The following is a 21,721-nucleotide window of genomic DNA, read 5'->3' as shown; positions in this document are numbered from 1 at the left end:
CTGCAGCAGCTGAGATGTATCATGGGATTCTGCAGTAGCGGATGTGTATTATGTGGTTCTGCAGCAGCTGATGTGCATCATGAGGTTCTACAGCAGCTGAGGTCTATCATGAGGTTCTGCACCAGCTGACGTACATCATGAGGTTCTGCAGTAGCGGAGGTGCATTACGAGGTTCTGCAGCAACTGAGGTGTATTTTGAGGTTCTGGAGCAGCTGAGGTGTATTATGTGGTTCTGTAGCAGCTGAGGTGTATTATGAGGTTCTGCAGCAGCTGAGGTGTATTATGAGGTTCTTTAGCAGCTGATGTGTATTTTGAGGTTCTGGAGCAGCTGAGGTGTGTTATGTGGTTCTGCAGCAGCTGAGCTGTATTATGAGGCTCTACAGCAGCTGAGGTGCATATTATGAGGTTCTACAGTAGCTGAGGTGTGTTATGATGTTCTGCAGCAGCTGAGGTGTGTTATGAAGTTCTGCAGCAGTTCTGAATGGTTCATTAATTACTTCTGGCTGGGAGAAATAAGGGACATGGGTTCCCTTCTTGTAGATCACTAGAGGTCTTGAAACTCAAGTTGTGCATTCGATGATGAGCACGATACTGGGCTGTGCCATTAGTGCCATTGACTAAATCAAGCAGCAGGGAACATGCATAATCAATCACTTGGCTTGCAGAAGTGTTGGACATGGGTTCCCTGTTTGTCAATTTGTCAAGGTCCCAGACCACTGGTTATGCATGCGCTGAGCACCACGGTTCTGACCAATCTTCATCAGTCCTATCGATTGACTATATCGACCAGCAGGGCACAAGCATAATCAATCACTTCTTGCTGGGAGAAATGATGGACATAGGTTTCCTTTTTGTCAATTTGATGTGGTCCCAGAACCCTGGTTGTGCTTGCGCTGATGAGAGTAGTAGTGGACTGTCTTCATTAGCGCCATTGACTGACTGGAGCATCACGGCACATACTGTACATAATCAATCACTCCTCGCAGGGAGAAACAAGGGACTTTTGTCTATCAGTCGAGGTCCCAGAACTCTGACCCACACCAATCTAACAATTATCACCTGTTTTACCCCTTTAACAATGCTTTACATGTCTTACAACCTATCGAATCAGAGCTTGTAGTTTTACAAATTATCCCTCTGCGGGAAATCGGATAGTAGAAATTCTGTATGTAATTGCTGAAATTGTTCCCAAGTTCTGTTGCTCTACACAAAAGTCTCGGTAACATACATCTCTTTCCCGACAGCATTTCCTCCTGGAGCTTGCTGGTGAATCTTGGCTCTGCTAGTCGTTAAGGTGTTTATTTAGCTGAAGGATCTTACATAATCTTCTCCTTGTTCCGTTTCATTTTCAGATTTGGATGATCCCATTGTGACCGTACATCAAAGTATAGGCGAAGCCAAGGAACAATTTTACTATGAGAGAACTGTTTTCTTGCGTTGCATTGCTAACTCCAATCCACCAGTCCGGTACAGCTGGAAACGGGGAGAGGAGATCCTTCTACAAGGCTCTGATAAAGGTGTGGAGATATACGAGCCTTTCTTCACCCAGGTAGGAAATAAGGTATCTGATCTCCTTTATTACATATATTAAATATTGATAATGTATCTACTCTCATTTCTTAAAGAGGTTGCCCACCCAAACAAGGACGATTAGGACGTGTCGATCACATTAATGGAATCTGTCATTTGGGGACTCCCATGATGTCCAAAACAGAGATGTCTCTTTCTCCATTGGCCGCTTCATTATTTCACAATGGAATGTATGAGAGTGAATGCTAATATTTATTCCGATAGTGGGTGGTTGCATATTTATAGACGCCCACCACTAGAAAAGGGAGGAGGCATTTGCGCTAGGTGCCTTCATCATGGCATTTTGATACAGTTCTTGGGTTACAAACTGAGGAAAAGCATCAAGAATCAATTTTCACCTTTCCACACAATATTACATCTTGAACTCCCGCTGAAAACTAGATTTTGGTGCCACAAGACAGCAGCCAGGAGGAACTTTGCGGATAGCCTTGTTGAGCATGGCCCATGATTTTCTATTCTATTTCAAGGCACTAAAGAAGAAGTGTGGTTTGTATTCAGCTACCTTCATATCTTAAGTGTTGTCAACTTAGAACTGGGTTGCAGAGCGAAGTAATTAATATCCTCCTGCCCGTGATCTTGCAGTAAGGGGAGATTGGGGAAAGCAAAGCCCCCATTTTGGTTATTAGTTGGGACCCCAGAGTCCAACACCAGTTTAAAAATTATCCCCTTTTCGTAAATGGATGATAATTTAAGCAAGTAATACTGTACGTGGTCAGTTTTCAGCTTCAAAGAGGGCTCCCACAAACAGGCTTAGCCTAAACTACTCCGTTTTCAAGATTTCAAGGATTGCGGAGTTAGCAGCCGGTCAGTGGTGCGAGATGGCAAGTAGAATAGTAACCAGAAGAAAACCAAAATAAAACAAAACACAAGGATCCCTGAAATATAACTTTAAATAGAAGTAAGTTAAAAAACTCTGTTTTTCATTATAACAATACAATTTGGGAAGACAAAATGTGTATCTGTTAGACCCTGAAGGGTAACTATACTGGGCCATGCCTGGCAGTGGAGGTAGGCACCTTAAATTTCTACGGTAGGCGCCCCCACTCCTCGACGGCTCACCCTTCAAGTCCCTGGAAATCCCTGCAATACAGGAATTCTGGTGAGCCCTATAGATAGTCCCTATAAGCACATCTGCCTGGCAGTGGAGGTAGACACCCTAATTTTCAGCAGTAGGTGCCCCCACTCCTTGATGGCTGACCCTAGGGTCCCGTAAAGTCCCTGCAATGGAGATAGAAACAGAAATGTCCCAATACACCCTGGTACTTGTCAGAATAAAAATAATAAGTGTAAACAAAACATGCAAAAATAGTGAAAAAATATATATTAAAGAAAAAAAAAATCCAAAAAGTCAGATGTCACTTAATCAGTAATTGTCATCACAATAGACTGATAAATCTCTTAATATTTTTAAGCAAATTAGAATACCAAAGGAAACTACTCAAGGTAAATATACGGGTAGACAGAATGCAAATTTTTTTTTTTTTTTTTTTTTTTTTGTTGAATAGTAACCATGTCAGAATAAGGAGATCAGTACAGGAACAAAATGACAAGTCAGGAGAGTAGTCACAAAACGAGTGACGGTCAAAAATCAGGAATGTCTACAAGGAGTCAACGCTGCAAAGTTGTCTAGGAGCAAGTCCAATTATTACTTTAAGTGGACTGCAGGCTTTCAGGAGCTTAAATAGCTTGCAACCCAGCCCAGCCACATAGAAGGAAACAAACATCGAAAAATGAACTGAATTCCAAGTACATACAACTATAAGGATCTGAGAACACGGAACTGGAGTAGTCGCCTCGCATCATCCGATGACAGAAGGACAGGCATCGACACAGATGTCACAAAGTAGCTGACTATTCATTTGTATATTATAGGGGGCGAGGGTGTCGTACTCATAGTTGTCTTACCCTTTACCATTTTTCTAAAAAAAAAATTACACATGGAAAGTTCAGATGGACTCATTGGGATATTTTCAGAAAATTTTCCAATTTTTACATTAAAATTGATGCCTGTATGTGAAGTCCTAAATGTCTTTGTTCGGGGCGAGCCCCTTTATAACTAAAACATTGGTATAACTGCATAACGTTCAGCCTATGGCCAGTTATCGGGAAGTCTATCCATTGTGCCAAGTGATCTGAATTATGTTTCATTATTTCAGGACAAACTGTAAATGATCAATCAGGCAGGAATTTAATTCTACAAAAATACACGTTCATTTATTCTGGAAATTTGAACATTTGCTTAATCTCCAAATAAATGGTGTCCAACAATGGTCTTAACTAAGTATTGACCTCTTATACAGCCCCATTCATGTTGGGGATGAGCAGAGAGGGTAGTTTTTGTATGCAGATGCAATTATTCTTTATTAACCCCTTCATGACCCAGCCTATTTTGACCTTAATGACCTGGTTATTTTTTGCAATTCTGACCAGTGTCCCTTTATGAGGTAATAACTCAGGAACGCTTCAACGGATTCTAGCGGTTCTCAGATTGTTTTTTTCGTGACATATTTTGCACTTCATGTTAGTGGTAAATTTAGGTCGATAATTTTTGCGTTTATTTGTGAAAAAAAAGGGAATTTGGCAAAAATTTTGAAAATTTCGCAATTTTCAAATTTTGAATTTTTATACTGTTAAAGGAGAGAGTTATGTGACACAAAATAATTAATAAATAACATTTCCCACATGTCTACTTTACATCAGCACGATTTTGGAAACAGCATTTCTTTTGCTCGTAAGTTATAAGGGTTAAAATTTGACCATCGATTTCTCATTTTTACAATGAAATTTACAAAACCATTTTTTTAGGGACCACCTCACATTTGAAGTCAGTTTGAGGGGTCTATATGGCTGAAAATACCCAAAAGTGAAACCATTCTAAAAACTGCACCCCTGAAGGTGCTCAAAACCACATTCAAAAAGTGTATTAACCCTTCAGGTGCTTCACAGCAGCAGAAGCAACATGGAAGGAAAAAATGAACATTTAACTTTTTAGTCACAAAAATGATCTTTTATCAACAATTTTTTTATTTACTGGACCCCGAAAGTTGTTGTCCAATTTGTCCTGAGTACGCTGATACCCCATATGTGGGGGGAACCACTGTTTGGGCACACGACAGGGCTCGGAAGGGAAGGAGCGCCATATGACTTTTTCAATTAAAAATTGGCTCCAATCTTTAGCGGACACCATGTCGTGTTTGGAGAGCCCCTGTGTGCCTAAACATTGGAACTCCCCCACAAGTGACCCCATTTTGGAAACAAGACCCCGCAAGGAGCTTATCTAGATGCATAGTGAGCACTTTGAACCCCCAGGTGCTTCACAAATTGATCCGTAAAAATGAAAAAGTACTTTTTTTCACAAAAAAATTCATTTAGCCTTAATTTTTTCATTTTTACATGGGCAACAGGATAAAATGGGTTCTAAAATATGTTGGGCAATTTCTCCTGAGTACACTGATATCTCATATGTGGTCACAAACCACTGTTTTTGCAAACTGCAAGGCTCGGAAGGGAAGGAGCGCCATTTGACTTTTGAATGAAAAATTAGCTCCAATCATTAGCGGACACCATGTCGCGTTTGGAGAGCCCCTGTGTACCTAAAGATTGGAGCTTCCCCACAAGTGACCCCATTTTAGAAACTAGACCCACCAAGGAACTTATCTAGATGCATAGTGAGCACTTTGAACCCCCAGGTGCTTCACAAAACGATCTGTAAAAATGAAGAGTACTTTTTTTCACAAAAAATAAAATTTCTTTTAGCCTCAATTTGTTCATTTCCACATGGGCAACAGGATAAAATGGATCCTAAAATTTATTTAGCAATTTCTCCTGAGTACAATGATACCTCACATGTGGGAGTAAACCGCTGTTTGGGCACACGGCTGGGCTTGGAAGGGAAGGAGCGCCATTTGACTTTTTGAATGAAAAATTAGCTCCAATCGTTAGCGAACACCATGTCACATTTGAAGAGCCCCTGTGTGCCTAAACATTGGAGCTCCCCCACATGTGACCCCATTTTGGAAACTAGACCTCCCATGGAACTAATCTAGATGTACGGTGACCACTTTAAACCCCCAAGTGCTTCACAGTAGTTTATAACGTAGAGCCGTCAAAATAAAAAAACATTTTTCTTTCCTCAAAAATTATGTTTTAGCAAGCAATTTTTTATTTTCCCAAGGGTAATAGAAGAAATTGGACCCCAATAGTCGCTGTTCAGTTTGTCCTGAGCATGCTGGTACCCCATATGTGGGGGTAAACCACTGTTTGGGCACACGTCATCGCTCAGAAGGGAAGTAGTGACGTTTTGAAATGCAGACTTTGATGGAATAGTCTGCGGGCATCATGTTACGTTTGCAGAGCCCCTGATGTGCCTAAACAGTAGAAACCCCCCACAAGTGACCAGTGACAACATTTTGGAACTAGACCCCCCCAAGGAATTTATCTAGATATGTGGTGAGCGCTTTAAACCCCCAAGTGCTTCACAGAAGTTTACAATGCAAAGCCATGAAAATAAAAATCATTTTTCTTTCCTCAAAAATTATGCTTTAGCAAGCAATTTTTTATTTTTGCAAGGGTAACAGGAGATATTGGACCCCAATAGTTGTTGCCCAGTTTGTCCTGAGTATGCTGGTACCCCATATGTGGGGGTAAACCACTGTTTGGGTGCATGTCAGGGCTCGGAAGGGAGGGAGCACCATTTGACTTTGTGAACGCAAGATTGGCTGGAATCAATGGTGGCGCCATGTTGCGTTTGGAGACCCCTGATGTGCCTAAACAGTGGAAACCCGTCAATTCTAACTCCAACACTAACCCCAACACACCCCTAGCCCTAATCCCAACTCTAGCCATAACCCTAATTACAACCCTAACCCCAACACACCCATAACCACAACCCTAACCCCAACACACCCCTAACCCTAATCCCAACCCTAATCCTAACCCTAATCCCAACCCTAACCCTAATCCCAACCCTAACCACAACCCTAACCACAACACACCCCTAACCCTAACCATAAACCTAACCACAAGCCTTATCTTAACCCTAATTCCAACCCTAGCCCTAATTCCAACCCTAACTCTAATTCCAACCCTAACCCTAAGGCTATGTGCCCACGTTGTTTTTTGTGCGGATTTCACCTGCGGATTCCTATTGAGGAACTTTTGTAAAACGCTGTGGAATCCGCACAAAGTAAGAAATAGCTAAGGCCTATATAGAAATTAGCCCTGTCTGTACCCTCTGGAAAATTATGGGAATAGCTATGGAGGATATCCACTAAATTAAAACATAACCTTTAATATATATATGGATAAAAGATTCGGATCCTAACATGACACATACAAAAACAATACAAACGTGCTCAAGTGAACCAGTGCTCAAGATAAAAAATTGGATCGGTCTTACCAATTTTGACGGACAATTAGAAAGGACCCCTCAAAATCCATGAGGGAGGTGGTTCCAGATGTAAAGGGCCAAGGGTAGGGAAGGTACACTGCCACTGTCTTCCCTGTAATCCCTTGGAAGAGCTCCTGTCCTAACAAGGACAGGCCCCAAGTGTGCCCTACTACGGGAGACCACCAACCACCTTTCTAATTGTCCGTCAAAATTGGTAAGACCGATCCAATTTTTTATTTTGAGCACTGGTTCACTTGAGCACGTTTGTATTGTTTTAGTATGTGTCATGTTAGGATCCGAATCTTTTATCCATATATATATTAAAAGTTATGTTTTAATTTAGTGGATATCCTCCATAGCTATTCCCGGAATCCGCACAAAGAATTGACATGCTGCGGAAAATACAATGCAGCGTTTCCACGCATTATTTTCCGCACAGTACCGCATCATGGTACTGTAAACCTCATGGAAAACTGCTATGAATCTGCAGCGGCCAATTCGCCGTGGATCCGCAGCCAAATCTGCACCGTGTGCACATAGCCTAATTCTAACCCTTAAGGTACCTTCACACATAACGATATTGTTAACGATATCGTTGCTATTTGTGACGTAGCAACGATATCGTTAATGAAATCGTTATGTGTGACAGCGACCAACGATCAGGCCCCTGCTGGGAGATCGTTGGTCGCTGAATAAAGTCCAGAACTTTATTTCGTCGCTGGACTCCCTGGAGACATCGCTGGATCGGCGTGTGTGACACCGATCCAGCGATGTCTTCACTGGTAACCAGGGTAAACATCGGGTAACTAAGCGCAGGGCCGCGCTTAGTAACCCGATGTTTACCCTGGTTACCATGCTAAAAGTAAAAAAAAACAAACAGTACATACTTACCTACAGCCGTCTGTCCTCCAGCGCTGCGCTCTGCACTCCTCCTGTACTGTCTGTGAGCCGGAAAGCAGAGCGGTGACGTCACCGCTCTGCTTTCCGGCTCCCAGACAGTACAGGAGGAGTGCAGAGAAGCAGAGCGCAGCGCTGGAGGACAGACAGCTGTAGGTAAGTATGTACTGTTTGTTTTTTTTTACTTTTAGCATGGTAACCAGGGTAAACATCGGGTTACTAAGCGCGGCCCTGCGCTTAGTTACCCGATGTTTACCCTGGTTACCGGCATCGTTGGTCGCTGGAGAGCGGTCTGTGTGACAGCTCTCCAGCGACCAAACAGCGACGCTGCAGCGATCCGGATCGTTGTCGGTATCGCTGCAGCGTCGCTAAATGTGAAGGGGCCTTTACTCTAACCCCAAGGCCGGCGTCACACTGGCGTATTGCATCCGATGCGAGATCATCGGATGCGATATGCTAATGAAACTCGGCTCCTGCTCGCAGTAGAGCAGGAGCCGAGTGTCATGCATATGTGCTCCGATTCTCTCGCACAGGGAGGATCGGAGCACAGCTGCAGAGGAGGCGGACAAATGAATTTCTCCATCTCCTCCATTGCTTGGGTCCGCTTATAACGCACATCACTCGGATGATATCCGAGTGGTGTGCGCTGTCTCACTCGCACCCATAGGCTTATATGGGTGCGAGTGAGCCGAGAGTTTTCATCGGTCCCAGACAATCGCAGCATGCTGCGATTGTCTCGGACTGAGGAAAACGGCCGACAAAAAGTCGACTGCTGGGAGCTGCTTAACATTGGTCCGAGTGCAATGCGATTTTTTATCGCATTGCACTCGGCCGTTTAAAACGCCAGTGTGACGTTGGCCTAATTCGAACCCTAACCTTAGTTCTAACCCTAACCCTAGTTCTAACCCTAAACCTAGCCCCCTAGCCCTAACCCTAACCCTAGTTCTAACCCTAACCCTAGTTCTAACCCTAACCCTAGTGGAAAAATAAAAGAAAATATATTTTCTTTATTTTATTATTGTCCGTACCTATGGGGGTGATAAAGGGGGGGTTCATTTACTATTTTTTTATTTTGATCGCTGTGATAGGTTTTATCACAGTGATTAAAATGTACCTGGAATGAATCTGCCGGCTTGGAAGATGGCCGCGCCCATGGAGAAGACGGCCGGACACCGGGAAAAAATAGGAGCACGGGGGGTGGGATCGGAGCACGGGGGGAGCGGACAGGAGGATGGGGGAGCGGACAGGAGGACGGAGGGGAGCGGAGCACAGGACGGAGGACTGGGGAGGAGATCGGTGGCGGTGGCAGATCAGTGTTTCCAGCCATGGCCGATGATATTGCAGCATCGGCCATGGCTGGATTGTAATATTTCACCAGTTTGCATAGGTGAAAAATTACAAATCGCTCTGATTGGCAGTTTCACTTTCAACAGCCAATCAGAGCGATCGTAGCCACGGGGGGGGGGGGGGGGAGGGTGAAGCAACCCCCCTGGGCTGAAGCACCATTCCCCCTGTCCCTGCAGGTCGGGTGAAATTGGAGTTAACCCTTTCACCCGATCTGCAGGGACACGATCCCTCCATGACGCCACATAGGCGTCACAGGTCGGATTGCCACCGACTTCCATGACGCCTACGTGGCGTCATAGGTCGGGAAGGGGTTAAAACAATTGTTCAGTTTCAGGAACAATATGGCTATTTCTAGTGGAACAGTGCCACATTTGTCTACAGGTTACATATAGTTTGAAAAATAATCCCAAAGACATTCTTCCTACAAAAATACCATGCATAAAGTAGCATTAATGCTAAATTGCATATTATTAAGGGCAGAGCGACTCAAATATATATATAATAATACAGGAGAAAAAAACGAGTCAGAAGCTCATAATATACAAACGTACACAAAACTTTTATTAAATATCCATATACATAAAACTAGAACTGTTAGTATGGAAGTGCATACAGTTCTTGGAGCAATCAGTGGCGTTTATAACAATATGAGGTACATGACAAAAATTCCAAATAAGTGAGTGCCGGTAGGTCCCGCCTGCACAATTGGGCCAGCACAATATAGTAAACATACCAAATCAAAGTGCCATGGTAAATTTATAAAAATATCACAGCAGCAGCAATAAGTTTAAAGCCTATCTGTATGCTGGTAGCACAAAGGGTTAAATTTGGTAGCACATTATACATCCCTGTGAATGCCAACCACTCCCATTAGCTCCTAATAGAGCCTGCATAGCATGCCGGAAAAGCTGAGAGCAATGGAGGGGTTAAAGGATGCCATATGTTCCTGTGGACTCCAAACACTCCCACTTACTCCCAGATAGTTCGGCTTGTGCACATACCAGACTTGTCAAATCATGCCAGCTACTGATGCAAGAAACATGAATAAAAAATGGCACTGCAGTTAAACATAGTATTTACCCATAGCGTGTTAGGCAGGTGTCCCGGGACTCACTCCCCATATAGTTTTGCAACTTAGCCTCATTGACTTCAATAGAGCTGAGCTGGATTATCACACAAAACCTGTGGTATGGTATGGCAGCGCTTTTTTTGGACTATAGAAGCCATCGACAACCCTTTTAAAAAACTTAATAGGGAAGATGTCTATTGTATATATCAGGTCTTTGCGTTACAAATATGTTTTTTTTAAATGTTGCCATTTTTTGCATATCAGTCTTCATTAAAAAAAAAACAAAAATAGGGCTATTTTAGAATAATAGTTTCCATCATTTTTTAGTAAGGGTGTCCAGGGTGTCCAGCAGGCTCCTTATCATCAAAGGCAGAATTACAATACGGGTAACTCCTCTTTACACAGCTGCTAACACAGGATTCACCAATCGCAATAAGTGATGTCACAGCTCACCTCCTCCTCCTGTACAATGACTGATAACATCTCTGTATACAGTAGATAACACAGGATCCACCATTCACAATAGGTAATATCACAGCTCACATTCTCCTCCTGTGCAATGACTGATAACACCTCTATATACAGTAGATAACACAGGATCCACCATTCACAATAGGTGATGTCACAGCTCACCTCCTCCTCCTGTACAATGACTGATAACATCTCTGTATACAGTAGATAACACAGGATCCACCATTCACAATAGGTGATGTCACAGCTCACCTCCTCCTCCTGTACAATGACTGATAACATCTCTATATACAGTAGATAACACAGGATCCACCATTCACAATAGGTGATGTCACAGCTCACCTCCTCCTCCTGTACAATGACTGATAACACCTCTATATACAGTAGATAACACAGGATCCACCATTCACAATAGGTGATGTCACAGCTCACCTCCTCCTCCTGTACAATGACTGATAACATCTCTGTATACAGTAGATAACACAGGATCCACCATTCACAATAGGTGATGTCACAGCTCACCTCCTCCTCCTGTACAATGACTGATAACATCTCTATATACAGTAGATAACACAGGATCCACCATTCACAATAGGTGATGTCACAGCTCACCTCCTCCTCCTGTACAATGACTGATAACACCTCTATATACAGTAGATAACACAGGATCCACCATTCACAATAGGTGATGTCACAGCTCACCTCCTCCTCCTGTACAATGACTGATAACATCTCTGTATACAGTAGATAACACAGGATCCACCATTCACAATAGGTGATGTCACAGCTCACCTCCTCCTCCTGTACAATGACTGATAACATCTCTATATACAGTAGATAACACAGGATCCACCATTCACAATAGGTGATGTCACAGCTCACCTCCTCCTCCTGTACAATGACTGATAACACCTCTATATACAGTAGATAACACAGGATCCACCATTCACAATAGGTGATGTCACAGCTCACCTCCTCCTCCTGTACAATGACTGATAACATCTCTATATACAGTAGATAACACAGGATCCACCATGTCCCTCTGCTCCGCTAATGACCTCAGGTTAGCATCCTCAATAATCAGAACCTCCCACTCCCGTCTCCAAGACTTTACACGTGCTGCGCCGATTCTTTGGAATTCACTACCTAGGTTAATACGATTAATCCCCAATCCCCACAGTTTTAAGCGTACCCTAAAAATTCATTTGTTCAGACTGGCCTACCGCCTCAATGCATTAACCTAACGATCCCTGTGTGGCCTATTTATAAAAAAAAAGAAAAAAAAAGGTTCCTCGCATCATGTTCTCATACACTTTATGCAGTATTAGCCCTCTGTGTCTGTACTGCTACATACTTAGGCAGTTAACTGGTTCATGCAGCTTTACAGGAACACCTGAGCCTTACACTATGGCTGGTCCGAATAACTAAAGCAATTGTTATCATCCACCTCTCGCGTCTCCCCTTTTCCTCATAGTTTGTAAGCTTGCGAGCAGGGCTCTCATTCCTCCTGGTATCTGTATTGAACTATATTTCTGTTATGCTGTAATGTCTATTGTCTGTACAATTCCCGTCTATAATTTGTAAAGCGCTGCGGAATATGTTGGCGCTATATAAATAAAAATTATTATTATTATTTTTATTATTCACAATAGGTGATGTCACAGCTCCCGTCCTCCTGTACAATGACTGATAACACCTCTATATACAGTAGATAACACAGGATCCACCATTCACAATAGGTGATGTCACAGCTCACCTCCTCCTCCTGTACAATGACTGATAACACCTCTATATACAGTAGATAACACAGGATCCACCATTCACAATAGGTGATGTCACAGCTCACCTCCTCCTCCTGTACAATGACTGATAACATCTCTATATACAGTAGATAACACAGGATCCACCATTCACAATAGGTGATGTCACAGCTCCCGTCCTCCTGTACAATGACTGATAACACCTCTATATACAGTAGATAACACAGGATCCACCATTCACAATAGGTGATGTCACAGCTCACCTCCTCCTCCTGTACAATGACTGATAACTCATCTATATACAGTAGATAACACAGGATCCACCATTCACAATAGGTGATGTCACAGCTCACCTCCTCCTCCTGTACAATTACTGATAACACCACTATACACAGTAGATTACACAGGATCCACCATTCACAATAGGTGATGTCACAGCTCACCTCCTCCTCCTGTACAATTACTGACAACACTACTATACACAGTAGATTACACAGGATCCACCATTCACAATAGGTGATGTCACAGCTCACCTCCTCCTCCTGTACAATTACTGATAACATCTCTATATACAGTAGATAACACAGGATCCACCATTCACAATAGGTGATATCACAGCTCACCTCCTCCTGTACAATGACTGATAATACCTCTATATACAGTAGATAACACAGGATCCACCATTCACAATAGGTGATGTCACAGCTCACCTCCTCCTCCTGTACAATGACTGATAACACCTCTATATACAGTAGATAACACAGGATCCACCATTCACAATAGGTGATGTCACAGCTCACCTCCTCCTCCTGTACAATGACTGATAACATCTCTATATACAGTAGATAACACAGGATCCACCATTCACAATAGGTGATGTCACAGCTCCCGTCCTCCTGTACAATGACTGATAACACCTCTATATACAGTAGATAACACAGGATCCACCATTCACAATAGGTGATGTCACAGCTCACCTCCTCCTCCTGTACAATGACTGATAACATCTCTATATACAGTAGATAACACAGGATCCACCATTCACAATAGGTGATGTCACAGCTCCCGTCCTCCTGTACAATGACTGATAACACCTCTATATACAGTAGATAACACAGGATCCACCATTCACAATAGGTGATATCACAGCTCACCTCCTCCTCCTGTACAATGACTGATAACATCTCTATATACAGTAGATAACACAGGATCCACCATTCACAATAGGTGATGTCACAGCTCCCGTCCTCCTGTACAATGACTGATAACACCTCTATATACAGTAGATAACACAGGATCCACCATTCACAATAGGTGATATCACAGCTCACCTCCTCCTGTACAATGACTGATAATTCGTCTATATACAGTAGATAACACAGGATCCACCATTCACAATAGGTGATGTCACAGCTCACCTCCTCCTCCTGTACAATGACTGATAACTCCTCTATATACAGTAGATAACACAGGATCCACCATTCACAATAGGTGATGTCACAGCTCACCTCCTCCTCCTGTACAATTACTGATAACACCACTATACACAGTAGATAACCCAGGATCCACCATTCACAATAGGTGATGTCACAGCTCACCTCCTCCTCCTGTACAATTACTGATAACACCACTATACACAGTAGATAACACAGGATCCACCATTCACAATAGGTGAGGTCACAGTTTGAATCTAATAAAGCCTCAGTGTGAAAATTACAATTTCTAATTTTTAAGAATAAGAATGGGTTGGCGCAAAATATTCCAATACACAGGTATCTGCTGCAACATAAAGGACAATACCACCAGATTGTCAAGTTAAAAATAGATAAATACAAGTCCGTAATGTGCGCAAAAATACCTAGTGAACAATTTTAATGTAAATATCGCAGCTAAAAACCACTAATAAATAAAACCAAATGATAAATCACATTAAATAAAATACGGAGCGGGTCCCAGAATTGAACTAGATGGCATCACAATGTATAGAAATAGAGCGACCAATTTAAACAATCCCACAGTAAAGGATCACATAGAGAAATACAAAAACAGTCCCAAGAGTGGGCTGAGTGGCTCCACAACGTATAAAATATGGAACGATTGGGGTATAAAGTACCTCACAGAGGGCTGACTCTTCAGGCGCTGAAGTCCATATTCAAAAGTTCTTCTTTGTAACAGCCAAAAAAAACGAGAGGAAGGAAAAAATATACCTTACAGGAGCGCGGTCCCGGCCGGTGACACACACTTCCTGAGCCTGCTAACCGCCAGCGTAGGAGCGTGGATATGCTCGTGCTTGGAGTCCGTAGGATTAGGACCTTGCGTGACGTAGGTAGTCACGTGACTGGCGGAGTACGAGGCGCGATGAGGACCAATTCCAACGCGTTTTGGAGAACACGGTCTCCTTCGTCAGGGATGGTCCTTGAAGAAACAGAGGCTGCTTTATAGACGAGCGGCATTTGCTCTGGCTAATAACATGGTAAAGCCTGCATTTATAGGAAGGTAGTCGCTCTATTTCTATACATTGTGATGCAATCTAGTTCATTTCTGGGATCCGCTCCGTATTTTATTTTATGTGATTTATCATTTGGTTTTATTTATTAGTGGTTCTTAGCTGCGATATTTACATTAAAATTGTTCACTAGGTATTTTTGCGTACATTACGCACTTGTATTTATCAATTTCTAATTTTAATTTTATTAAAGATTTTGATATGAGGAAAAAAACTGCCAAATGAGTTAAAAAAAACCCAATTAAGACAAAACCTTATTTAAACAATGGATGATTTTTCTGATGACACATTCTCGGTAAAGCTTTTCCCAACAGTCTGTTTCAAATTTTGTTCCCAGAAACATTTTCCCCGAGATATAGATGATGTCACAGCTCACCTCCTCCTCCTCATATACAATGACTGATAACACCTCTATTTAAAGTAGATAACTCAGGATTCAGCATTCACAATTGGTGATGTCACAGCTCACCTCCTCCTCCAGTTCAATGACTGATTACACCTATATATACAGTAGATAACACAGGATTCAGCATTCACAATAGGTGACATTGCAGCTCCCCTCCTCCTCCTGTACAATGACTGATAACACCTCTATATTCAGTAGATAACACAGGCTCCACCAATCACAATTAGTGATGTCACAGCTCACCTCGTCCTCCTCCTATACAATGACTGATAACACCTCTATATACAGTAGATAACACAGGATTCAGCATTCACAATTGGTGATGTCACAGCTTACCTCCTCCTCCTGTACAATGACTGATAACACCTCTATATACAGTAGATAACACAGGATGCACCATTCACAATAGGTGATCTCACAGCTCACCTTCCCCTTCTGTACAATAACTGATAACACCTCTATATACAGTAGATAACACAGGATCCACCATTCACAATAGGTGAACTCACAGCTCACCCTGGATCCCAGGATAATACAGGATCCCCCAATCACAATAGGTGATGTCACAGCTCACCTCCTCCTCCTGTACAATGACTGATTACACTTCAATATACTGTAGGTAACACAGGATCCACTAATCACAATAGGTGATATCACAGCTCACCTCCTCCTCCTGTACAATGACTGATAACACCTCTATATTCAGTAGATAATTCAGGCTCCACCAATCACAATGAGTGATGTCACAGCTCACCTTGTCCTCCTCCTATACAATGACTTATAACACCTCTATATACAGTAGATAACACAGGATTCAGCATTCACAATTGGTGATGTCACAGCTCACCTCCTCCTCCTGTACAATGACTGATAACACCTCTATATACAGTAGATAACACAGGATGCACCATTCACAATAGGTGATATCACAGCTCACCCAGGATCCCAGGATAACACAGGATCCCCCAATCACAATAGGTGATGTCACAGCTCACCTCCTCCTCCTGTACTATGACTGATTACACCTCGATATACTGTAGGTAACACAGGATCCACTAATCACAATAGGTGATATCACAGCTCACCTCCTCCTCCTGTACAATGACTGATAACACCTCTTTATACAGCACTTTGGAATGCCCGATCTGTCTGCAATGAGCTGCACGTGATCCATGATCTAATTACTTCCCGCAACCTTTCCTTCCTGGCCCTCACTGAGACCTGGCTGACGCCCTCCTGACACGGCCTCCTCTGCCGCACTGAGTTACGGTGGCCTCCACTTTACCCACACTCCTCGCTCTAGCAACAGACATGGCGGGGGAGTGGGTTTCCTTCTTTCCAAAAATTGTTACTTCAACCCTATCCAACCCCCACCCTCCCTCATCCTCCCTTCTTTCGAGGTTCACTCTGTCCGTATCTACTCTCCCTCTAATCTCCAAATGGCTGTCATATACCAACCACCGGGCTCAGCCACTGCCTTCATTGACCAATTCCCCACCTGGCTTCTTCACTTTCTCTCTGCTGAGATCCCCACCATAATAATGGGTGACTTTAAAGGGAACCTGTCACCCCGTTTTTTGAGATTGAGCTATAAATACTGTTAAATAGGGCCTGCGCTGTGTGTTCCTATAGTGTATGTAGTGTACCCCGATTCCCCATGTATGCTGAGAAATAACTTACCAAAGTCGCCTTTTTCGCCTGTCAATCAGGCTGGTCAGGTCGGGAGGGCGTGGTGACATCGCTGGTTCTTCCTCAGCTTTACGTTGGTGGCGTAGTGGCGTAGTGGTGAAGACACAGCGCGCGATCTGCGCTGTCATCCCTTTCGTCGGTGGGGGCGGCCATCTTCCTGGGGCCGCGCGTGCGCAGATCGAGTGCTCTGCTGCACGGGGCTTCAGGAAAATGGCCGCGGGATGCCGCGCGTGCGCATTAGAGATCGCGGCGGCCATTTTCCCAAAGCCGAGATGCAAACTCGGCTTTGGGAAAATGGCCGCCGCGATCTCTAATGCGCACGCGCGGCATCCCGCGGCCATTTTCCTGAAGCCCCGTGCAGCAGAGCACTCGATCTGCGCACGCGCGGCCCCAGGAAGATGGCCGCCCCCACCGACGAAAGGGATGACAGCGCAGATCGCGCGCTGTGTCTTCACCACTACGCCACTACGCCACCAACGTAAAGCTGAGGAAGAACCAGCGATGTCACCACGCCCTCCCGACCTGACCAGCCTGATTGACAGGCGAAAAAGGCGACTTTGGTAAGTTATTTCTCAGCATAGGTGGGGAATCGGGGTACACTACATACACTATAGGAACACACAGCGCAGGCCCTATTTAACAGTATTTATAGCTCAATCTCAAAAAACGGGGTGACAGGTTCCCTTTAATATTCCTACTGACACCCGCCAGTCAGCTGCCTCCAAGCTCCTGTCCCTTACCTCATCCTTTGGACTTACTCAGTGGTCCTCCACAGCCACCCACACAGACGGACATACGCTAGACCTCATCTTCACCCGCCTCTGTTCATTATCTAATCTCACAACCTCTCCCTTCCCCTTCTGACCACCATCTACCCACCTTCTCATCCTTGTCCTCCTCACCCACCCCCATGTCTAGCCACTACCACATCCTCGCAGAAACCTTGCACACCTAGACATTCAGAGACTCTCAGACTCTCTCCTACCCCTGTCCTCCATATCTTCACTCCATGACACAGACAGCCCCACCGTTTTCTATAACTCCACCCTCACATCAGCCATAAACTCAGTAGACCCTCTCATGCATGGCAAAGTGTGACAAATCAATAGGCAACCCTGGAATAACAACCTCACCAAAAATTTCCGAAAAGCATCCAGGATCGTGGAGCAGCGTTGGAAAAAAACACGCTTGCCAGACGACTTCTCTGCTTTTAAACAAGCTACACTTGCCTTCAAACTAGCCCTCACTTCTGCTAAACAGACCTATTTCACTAATCTTGTATCTTCACTATCCTACAACCCAAAACAACTGTTCAGCTCATTTAATTCTCTCCTCCGCCCGCCACTGCCACCTCGAACTCCCCTCATCTCTTCTGAGGACTTTGCCACCTACTTCAAAAACAAGATCGACCAAACAAGGCAAACCTTTACTGTTCCACCTCCCCAACCACTCCATATACCAGACCTCTGCCCTTCCCTAATAACCTCCCTCTCCAACATGACTGAAGGAGAACTTACTCGCTTTCTTTCAAAATCACACCTCACCACCTGTGCACTTGACCCCATCCCTTCCCACCTGCTCCCCAACATCACTATCATGCTCATTCCAGCCCTACCCCATCTCTTCAACCTATCGCTATCTTCTGGTACCTTCCCCTCTGCCTTCAAACATGCCACCATCACACCCATCCTCAAAAAAGCTAACCTTGACCCAACTGCTATGCCCAGCTATTGCCCCATATCACTGCTCCCGTTTGCTTCCAAACTTGTTGAGCAGCATGTCCATGATCAACTTTCCTCCCACCTCTCATCAAACTCTCTCCTTGACAACTTCCAATCTGGCTTCCGCCCCCACCACTATACCGAAACTGCTCTGACCAAAATTACTAACGACTTACTCACAGCCAAAGTTAACAGACAGTTCTCCATCCTCCTCCTTCTTGATCTGTCCTCTGCTTTCGACACAGTCGACCACTGGCTACTGCTACAGATTCTTTCTACCCTCGGCATCAAAGGCCTTGCCCTGTCCTGGATTGCCTCATACCTTTACGACTGCACCTTTAGCATTTCCTACTCCCACACTACCTCCTCATACTGCCCTCTCTCTGTTGGAGTCCCTCAAGGCTCTGTCCTAGGGCCCCTCCTTTTTTCCATCTATACCCTTGGCATAGGACAACTCATAAAGTCCCATGGCTTCCAGTACCACCTATATGCGGAGGACACTCAGATCTACCTCAGATGTTGCCTCTTTGCTGTCCAGAATCCTGGAGTGGCTGTCAGCCATATCTTCTTTCTTCAACTCTCACTTCCTAAAAGTCAATGTAAACAAAACCGAACTCATCATCTTTCCCCATCTCACGTTTCCCTCTACCTGATCTGTCTATTATGGTAAACGGCATCACACTCTCTCCCGCACCTGGAATCCGCTCCCTCGGGGTAACTCTCAACTCTGCCCTGTCCTTCAAACCGCACGTCCAAACTCTTGTCACCTACTGTCGCCTCCAACTCAAAAATATTGCCAGAATCCGTCCCTTCCTCAGCCCACAATTTACTAAAACTCTTGTGCATGCCCTCATCATCGCCCGCCTCGATTACTGCAACACCTTCCTCTGTGGCCTCCCCGCTAACTCCCTTGCACCACTCTAGTCTGTCCTCAACTCTGCTGCTCGGCTAATCCACCTCTGTCCTCGCTACTCCCCTGCTTCTCCCCTCTGCACATCCCTCCACTGGCTCCAAATTCCCCAACAAATCCAGTTCAAACTACTAACACTAAACTACAAAGCCATCTACAACTTGACCCCTCCCTATATCTCTGAACTAAGCTCTCACTAGCTTCCCTCACGTAATCTTCGTTCCTCCCAAGACCTCCTACTCTCCTTCACACTTATTCGTTCCTCACACAACTGCCTCCAAGATCTCTCCCGAATATCCCCCATCCTCTGGAATTCCACGCCTCAACACGTCCAATTATCCACCACCCTCGGATCCTTCAGACGGAACCTGAAAACCCATCTCTTCAGGAAAGCCTACAGCCTACAATAACCATTCTGCCCTCTCACCAACCACCCGAGCTGCCGCCTCACCAACCACCCGAGCTGCCACCTCACCAACCATCAGAGCTGCTGCCACGTCACTAACCACCCGAGCTGCTGTGTTGCCACCTCCAGAGCTGCCACCTCACCAACCACCCGAGCTGCCGCCTCATCACCACCAGAGCTGCCGTCTCACCACCACCAGTGCTGCAGCACCCCGACCTCCTGTCTCTTCCCCATTATCCGGAAGAATGTAAGTCCACAAGGACAGGGTCCTCTCCCCTCTGTACCAGTCTGTCATTGTAAATTTGTTTACTGTTAACGATATCTATAACCCTGTATGTAACCCCTTTTATCATGTGCAGCACCATGGAATTAATGGTGCTATATAAATAAATAATAATAATAGATAACACAGGATCCACCATTCACAATAGGTAATATCACAGCTCACCTCCTCCTCCTGTACAATGACTGGTAACACCTCTTTATACAGTAGATAGCACTGGATCTGCCATTCACAATAGGTGATATCACAGCTCTCTTCCTCCTCCTGTACAATGACTGATAACATCTCTATATACAGTAGATAACACAGGGTCCACCATTCACAATAGGTGATGTCACAGCTCACTTCCTCCTCCTATATAATTACTGATAACACCTCTATATACAGTAGATAAAACAGGATCCACCATTCATAATAGGTGATGTCACGGCTCACCTCCTCCTGTACAATGACTGATAACACCTCTTTATACAGTAGATAGATAGCACTGGATCTGCCATTCACAATAGGTGATATCACAGCTCACCTCCTCCTCCTGTACAATAACTGATAACACCTCTATATACAGTATATAACACAGGATCCACCATACACAATAGCTGATGCCACAGCTCACCTCCTCCTCCTGTACAATGACTCATAACTCCTCTATATACAGTATATAACACAGGATCCACCATACACAATAGCTGATGTCACAGCTCACCTCCACCCCCTATTCTTGCTATGACCTTTGCACATGCTCATCAGATGCTCGAATACAAAAGATAGGGTCTGAGTCAGTCTGTTGCTGCTAATTTACGTGCGCATTTTATAAAATAACAGGAAGTCTGAATCTAACAAAGCATGAGTGTGAAAATTACAATTTCTATTTTTTCTTTTTATTAAAGATTTTGATATCAGGAAAAAAACTGTCAAATCAGTTAAAAAAAAAAACACAATTAAGGCAAAGCCTGATTTAAACAATAGATGATTTTTCTGATGACACATTCTCTTTAAAGCTTTTCCCAGCAGTCTGTTTCAAAATTTGTTCCCAGAAACATTTCCTTTAAGTTAGCCATATAACATGAGTAAAGAAAAATATATAGACAATTTGTAGTAGAAAACAATTTGCAATCACATTGGTAGTATCAGACACTGAAATTATAGCTATAGACTTGAATAAATAATTCTATAATTAAAATGTATTGTGACCAAGACCCAAAATAATTTGGATGTGAAAATAATGTTGCAATACCGTTTTTAGCCTTGATAGGCGATGTAGAGTCATATCACAG

The 21,721-nt window shown here is 43.9% G+C and overlaps 1 protein-coding gene across 2 annotated transcripts in view; it reads left to right on the top strand.

The window, feature by feature from the left end:
* MDGA2 (MAM domain containing glycosylphosphatidylinositol anchor 2) overlaps positions 1-21,721 on the top strand; it is a 1,083,460-nt gene that overhangs the window by 543,913 nt on the left and 517,826 nt on the right. The window contains exon 4 of one of the 2 annotated variants that reach the window (XM_069735022.1): positions 1,353-1,549. In XM_069735022.1, coding sequence (XP_069591123.1) covers positions 1,353-1,549 — 197 coding nt within the window. Of the gene's footprint in view, positions 1-1,352; positions 1,562-21,721 lie in introns of both variants that reach the window. The other variant, XM_069735014.1, reaches the window with a different exon arrangement.

Source organism: Ranitomeya imitator, chromosome 1 (genome assembly GCF_032444005.1).
Source record: "Ranitomeya imitator isolate aRanImi1 chromosome 1, aRanImi1.pri, whole genome shotgun sequence".
Classification (NCBI taxonomy): Eukaryota; Metazoa; Chordata; class Amphibia; order Anura; family Dendrobatidae; genus Ranitomeya; species Ranitomeya imitator.
The sequence above is the reverse complement of the archived record's forward strand: the minus strand, read 5'-3'. Positions and strand labels throughout refer to the sequence as shown.